We start from the raw sequence: 6465 nt of genomic DNA, 5'->3' as shown, positions 1-6465 counted from the left end.
GGCGGCGGCGCGCCCCCCCAGCCTCTCTGTTGCTTGCTTCTTCTTGCACAGAACCTGCCGGAGGGCAAAAGCTGCCCCTGGGCTCGCCCTCGCCCGTGTGCCCTTTGCAGAGATTCCCCTGACTCTGCCTGTGCCCACCTCCCCGAGGGGGTAGAGCCCTCCCCACTCACCCATGCCTTGCTCTGCGCGGCCGCCACGCGTGTGCGGTACTCCTGCAGCTTGTGCTTCTCCCCGGGGTCCCGGGGCTCTTTGCCCTCCAGCTCCTGGAGCTGCTTCTGGCTGTCGCTCAGCTCCGCCCGCACCTGCTCTGCCTCCTGCTCCAGCTCACTGATCTTCCGGCAGTACTGCCTGTTCAGAGCCTGGGCGTCCTTGCCTGCAACACAGCCACCGCCGCTGTGACCGCCAGGCCTCCCTCCCTCGCAGCCAGGATCCTGCTGAGCGAGGGACACATCTTTCCTCTCTCTTCCCCTAAGTGTTTTTGACTACAGAGACTGAATGTTCCCTTGCCCTCAGCTACTCTGGGAAAGGGATTTGGGAAGAAAACAACGGGAAGGGTCTCTGTCAGCTACAGGGATGGAGAAACAGTGCTCTGCTGCCTGCAGGGGAAGGGACTGGGCACAGGGAGGAGGATAGTGAGGATAGGAGCAGAGACTAAACAGCCCAACTAGGAGGGGATTTCATAGGGAAGGGATGCACGTTCCCACCAGCAGCTCTGCACCTGTCTTAATGAGCTCTGTGATCAGCTCCTCCTTCATGCGGATGTTGATGGCCAGCTCTCGGATCTTCTGCTGTGCTTGCACCAGCCTCCACTCGGAGTCCTTCCCTGCCAGGCGCTCCCAGGGACTAAGCAGCGGCTCCCACCTCCCACAGACCTCTGCAACACAGATTCCCAAGTAAGGAAGGTCCTGTCTTAGCAGCTGGGTGACACAAGGACAAACCATCAGATTTGTAGCCAAGAACTGAGACAGCATCGCCTGGGGTCACCTGCAGCTTCCACCAAAGCACACGGCTCCTAACAGACCCCAGCAGTTTGAGTTTCTCCTTAACAAGAGCAGTGAGACTGTCACCTGCTCCATTTCCGTCACTCATCCAGGGACACACTCCCTTCCTCTCAACAGCACCTATGAAGCACCACCAGTCCTAGGAAGACTGTCCAACCACCCACGGTTGCCACTTGCCTTTTGACAGCTCCAGCTGCTCCTCCTGAATCAAGGGGGCATTGCCTCCGCTTGGCTCCTCGCTCAACCTGCAGATCTCTTTCTTGCTCCGGCTTTGGATCCCGTTTCTAGAAGGAGCAGCAAATTAATCAGTTGGGTCTGGGCACTGCAAGAGCTGTTCCCAGGAAGGACCCTCATGTTCCACAGGATTGAGAAGGAGACATAACAGGAGCTGTGGTCAGGAAAGATGGTGATTAGCTCCTCAGCAAGGAGGCGGCTGTCTTGGCAGAATCACCGACTCGAGAGGCAGCGTTTGCTTCTACATCCTACGCGAGAGCCAAGAGGTGGGACAGCCAGGTCACGCAACAGCCAGAGCACTACGCAGCGCTGGGACAGCCTCAACTCACCGCTGCTGGGCCTGGAACCATTTCTCTTCCCACTCCTCCTCCTCCTCTCCCGAAGACAGCTCTGCCAGCTTCTCCGAGTCCCGGCCGAGCTCCCTCTGCAGCACCGCAGCTTTCATCTCCGGACTGCTGGCTGGGCACTGTGCGTGGTTCAGGCGCCAGCCTGCCAGGTCCTCCTCCTGGAAGGAGGCGTCACTGTTGAGCCGTAAGAGCGGAAACGTGCCATGAGAGCTGGTGCTGGAAAAAGCAGCTCTCTGCTGGGACTCGCTGCTAGGCACAAAACAAAGCAACAAACCAGAGTGGAGTGTGTTTCCAGAACCAGAGTGGTGCTAGACCCAGCTGCCTGCCCTCCTGCTGCTCAGAAGCTGAGCACATCTGGGACCTGCCCCTAACATCGAAGTTTAAAAGCCTCAGTTTCAACGCTGGGCTGGTTTTGCTGGAGTTGTGAATCAATTTGAATGTGAACATTGAGTGCAGTCCTCTGGACTACACCTCTGACAAGGTTCACGTTCAGTGGTGGGGAAACGGCAGTTCACTCGGGGGGGAGCATCCAAGTGAACAGGCAGCAGCTCCTCAACGGCACAGCCTCGTGCCCTCACCTTCCTGCAAAGGGCTCTTCCGCTTTGCTCGGGGGGAAGGAGCCTCAAGGGAACCCCGCAAAGGCCATAGGATGGGGCAGCGTCCAGCGGGGCAGTGTGAGGTCTCTGGCTGGCGGTCACCAGGTGAAGGTTTTCCAGCAGTTCTGGCACACATAGGTTTGGCACTGCCATCTCCAAGCGCACATGCAGCTCTGAGATCTTATCCTGCTGCTCCTGCAGCTTGTCGCTCTAGGAGGCAACGAGAAAAACATTGTTACGTACACGTGGATCGAGACCTGCTGCAGGGGAGTCTGAAGGACGGGCTGCACTCTCCTGGAGAGAAGGGGAGAGGTGGGGCAGGTCTTATAAAGACAGCAGAGCCCAGAATTACCTGTAGCTTGTACTGCTCCATGGCATCCTCCAAGGCAGCCAGGAAGTCACGGTTCTCCTCCTCCAGACGCTCCACTTGCCTCTGCAGTTTGGCCACCTGCTCGTCTTTGACGGACTCGCACCCCTTCTCAGTGTTCACCTGCCCCCGGAAATATAAAAGAGGGGCAGCATCAGCATCCGCCTTGGACTCTGCAAGGGCACAGCAGCTCCGCAGAGCCAGATTTTTCCAGCAAAACAAATCTCTTGGCTGCAGATGAATCCAACTTCTTCCTGCCTGCTGGGTGGACCATGTTCTTCTGCCTCCCTATGGCCTGTGAGCCAGGTCACTTCTCTTCCTCCTCCTCTCCCTTTCCCGACCCTTCCACCACGCTGTGCTCAGTCTGCTGGGTTCAGTCACCTCCAGATGAACCCAACCTCAGAGCTGCAACACCACAGCCGTTACCTGGGCTTTTGCCAGCTTTGCACCTTGTGCCTCGGGGCTCTGGTCTTCCATGGAGGTGCTCTCGATGCCGCTATCCAGCCCGGCCGAGGTCAGTTCGCTCCTCTCGCCCTCCACCGCACACAGCCACTCCTTAACCCGCAGGATCTGCTCCACCGTCAGGTTGGTGTCCTCCTGCAGCTCCATCAGCAGCCGGTACGCAGCGTCGGTGCAGGTCCGGTAATGCGCGCACTCTGCAAGCAGCCGAGCCGTGGGGTCTGGTGCGCACCGTTTACTGCTGGCCGAGCGGTTGATGATACGGGTCTCAGAGCGGTGCCGCTGCTCCAGTGCCTTTTGCAGGTTCTTTATCTGCTGGTGAAGCTCTTCAACGTGCGCCGTCTCCTTGCGGCAGTTCACCACAGCTTTGTTCTGGATATTTTGTGCCCGGCTGGCATAGTTCAGCGTATTGAGACTCTCGTCGAAGTCAGAGGAGGATGGGCTGACGCAGGCTATCATCACGGTCTGGGCATTCCCTCCTAGAGAGTCTTTCAGGATCCTGGGGAAGAACACAGCAATTAGAAGCGCTGAAATTCAAATCAAGGCAGGATCCAGGAGGTTTCCAACCTTTTTCAGGGGTTAAGCCCAAGAAAAATGCTAATCCTGCCCTGTGGCAGGTTTGGCAATAGTGAAGTGACCAGGATCGTTAAGCAGATGAGTAACAGTTTGCACTGTGGCAAGTTTCCATCGGAGTAATTCCCAATGCTGAGAGCTCCATCGCTCTGCGGTCGCTGCTAGGTGTGTGTTGTGCAGGAACCTGTTGCAGACAGCAAAGGCCACCTGCTCGAGCTAAAAACTGACCACAGACCACCAAACAAGCCTACTGGAAGTGGTTTTTATTCACTGCCAGGCAGGAAGGGGCAGGACAATCCATGCTGACACCCCATCTCGGCTGTGGCAGCATGAATTAAGCAAGGCTTGTCTTTGGCAGCATTGCAATGCGCTAGTCCATCATTTCTATCCTGGCCTCACTGCTCCTCAAGCTGCACTACGTGAAAGCCCCCCCAGATGCCAGACGCGTTAAACTGACCCAAGGCACAGCGTCAAAGGGCCCTGTCCCATTGAGCACTCACTCTGAGAGCCGAAGGGACAACTGGCCCAGCGAGCTGCTCTTGGCTAGCCTGGGGACTGCCATGGGAAAGGCCGGAGAAGCATCGCCTCCCTCCTGTTGGGACAAGAGCCTGTGAGACATGGGGGTCCCGGTCCCAGCTGTACCTGGTGATTTTGGAGTCCCTGTAGGGGATGTGGCTGCTTTTCCGCCGAGGGTCTCCCAAGGCACTGATGACGTTGCCCAAGGCCAGGAGACTGCTGTTGATCTGGATACTCTCCTTCAGCCTCTCCCCTGTGTTGCCTGTCTTCACAATTCGCTCTGAGCCTGCCAGGTCCACAAAGTGAAATTTGGAAATCAGGACCTGGCCCGAGGCAGGGACAGAGGGGGGGTGGTAAAAGATGAGTGGTCAAACGCCGGCCTGGCCCCGAGGCAGGGACAGAGGGGGGATGGTGGTGGTGGAGGAGGAGGCGGCTGGCCCCGCGCCGCTGTTCCATGGTCACTGTGAAGATGGTGTGTGAGCGGCTCGATTGCCTGTTGATGTGGGTGGCTCCTGTGTGCTTGGCTGTGTTCCCCATCTCCAGCAGGCTCAGCACCTCATCCAGCCCTTCCACTTCCGACTCCTTCACACCGCAGAGCACTGCAATGGCAAACGGAGCTGTGGCTGGAAGGGACTGGCTGCCTGAGGACATGGCTCCTCTGCACAGCCCGGTGCCATTGCTCTGCCCGCGCTGTGCCATGCACAGACCAGCCTTCCATGTCAAGCAGGACTAAGCACATCTGCAGTCTGCTGCAGGAGAGGGACAGAGGGAGAATACCTGGCTCTGCCTTCAGGGATAGATACCCTAACCCTAGCCTCGGGCATGGGAGGAAAAGGAGCCTGTGCGCAGCCATACGTACCAATGTTCCCCTTGTCATCCTCCCGGATCTGGATGTCTTTGCTGGCTGTATCCACCTGCAACAAGTCCCGAAACTCCTCCTTGTACACCTCCAGGTAGGACACTCGGACCGTGTAGTCGATTAGGTCATTCTCGTCAATGAGCCTGAAGGTCTCGGCCATGGCTCGTGGGATGATGCCTTGCTCGTCTTCGCTGATGGAAGCTGGCAGAGAGATGCACGGTCACAGGGAGCAGCGAGTACCAGGGAGCCCAAGCTGGCTGGGGACAGCTGCAGGCAAGAGCCTGCCTGCAGCACACCGTCAGCTGGAAAGGAGCAGCCTCACCGCCCTCCTGCAGCTCAGCCCTTGCCGCCCAGATTAAACAGCCCTCTGAGAGATTTTAAGCCACGGGACCTTGCGGCAAACCCCATCCCACTGCCCCCTCACACAGCATGGTGGCTTCTCGCAATGCTGCTTGTTTCCAGCCCTCCCTCAAGAACAAAAAGGGGCATCAGTGTTTCAGTGGGTAGCAAGCGCCATGCCTGCAGCTACAGCCTGCTGTCCCTGGAGAAAGGACATTGTCTCTTCCAGCTCTGAAGAAGTTTTTTACAGGCTTGTCCTGAGAAGAGCACTGATAAGGGGTTTGTTGGTTGGTGCTGAGTAGCGTTTGTACCAGCTCCAGGACTTTCCCAGCTTCTGGTACTCGCTGTGTTCCCAGCTTTCTCACTACAAGCAGTGTGTGTGGGTACACACAGTTCAGACAGCCAACCCAAACTGGGCAAAGGAGTATTTCCTTGCACAGCACGTCATGCTCAGTGTATCAGGCGAGGGTGGGCCGCGGGGGCTATAGCTGATGGTGCGTTAGTTGGTGAGTCAGGTGGCTTTCCTGGTTGCCCATGGGGCTCGCTTGGACTCTGCTGTGATTGCTCTCGGGCTCTGACCATTGCTACTCAGGACCTGGCTGTGTATTGGTCGGTGGGTGGTGAGCAATTGTATCAGTTGGTTTATTTTCTGATCATTACATATTGTTATTAGTGGTAGTCTAATGAAATATGGTAGTGAAGTATGTATTTTCACTACATACTATATTAGTATTGTTAGTATTACTAATATCACTGTTTTATTCATTTATATTCAATTATTAAATTGTTCTTATCCCAACCCATAAACTTCCCTGTTTTTTCCTCTGATTCTCCTCCTCCACTGGAGGAGGGGGTAGGTGAGTGAGCGGCTGTGTGGTGCCTTATGGCTAGCTGGGGTTAAGCCACGACAGAAACCTAACCCGGAGGTCGACTGAAAGTCCAAACTCGCAATTAGCTAAGACTGACCAAAACATTTACAGTACATCCCCTGAGAGTAATGCCATGAAACCTGCACTTACACGAGGGCAAGGCTTCCTCTCTCCTCTCCTTCACAGGAACAAGCTAAGAGGGCAGCCCCCCAAGCCCCCTCCCTTAGGGCTGATTTCAAGGCCGGGCAGAGGTGCCCTGGGACGCTCGCCACCAGCGGCCGGACAGGGCGGAGGCGGGGGGGGAG

The 6465-nt window shown here is 56.7% G+C and overlaps 1 protein-coding gene across 1 annotated transcript in view; it reads right to left on the bottom strand.

The window, feature by feature from the left end:
* Positions 1–5153, bottom strand: part of KIF7 (kinesin family member 7) — a gene marked incomplete at its 5' end in the record, with an annotated part of 8637 nt that extends 3484 nt beyond the window's left edge. The window contains 11 exon segments of the mRNA XM_010152217.1: positions 1–54; positions 171–373; positions 719–874; positions 1179–1285; positions 1565–1740; positions 2161–2388; positions 2531–2675; positions 2973–3503; positions 4220–4473; positions 4532–4692; positions 4953–5153. The exon segment at positions 1–54 is cut by the window's left edge and continues 132 nt beyond it. Of these exon segments, the coding sequence (XP_010150519.1) occupies positions 1–54; positions 171–373; positions 719–874; positions 1179–1285; positions 1565–1740; positions 2161–2388; positions 2531–2675; positions 2973–3503; positions 4220–4473; positions 4532–4692; positions 4953–5153 (2216 nt within the window).
* Positions 5154–6465: the final 1312 nt, after the last annotated feature.

Source organism: Eurypyga helias, unplaced genomic scaffold (assembly GCF_000690775.1).
Source record: "Eurypyga helias isolate BGI_N326 unplaced genomic scaffold, ASM69077v1 scaffold10625, whole genome shotgun sequence".
Classification (NCBI taxonomy): Eukaryota; Metazoa; Chordata; class Aves; order Eurypygiformes; family Eurypygidae; genus Eurypyga; species Eurypyga helias.
The sequence above is the reverse complement of the archived record's forward strand: the minus strand, read 5'-3'. Positions and strand labels throughout refer to the sequence as shown.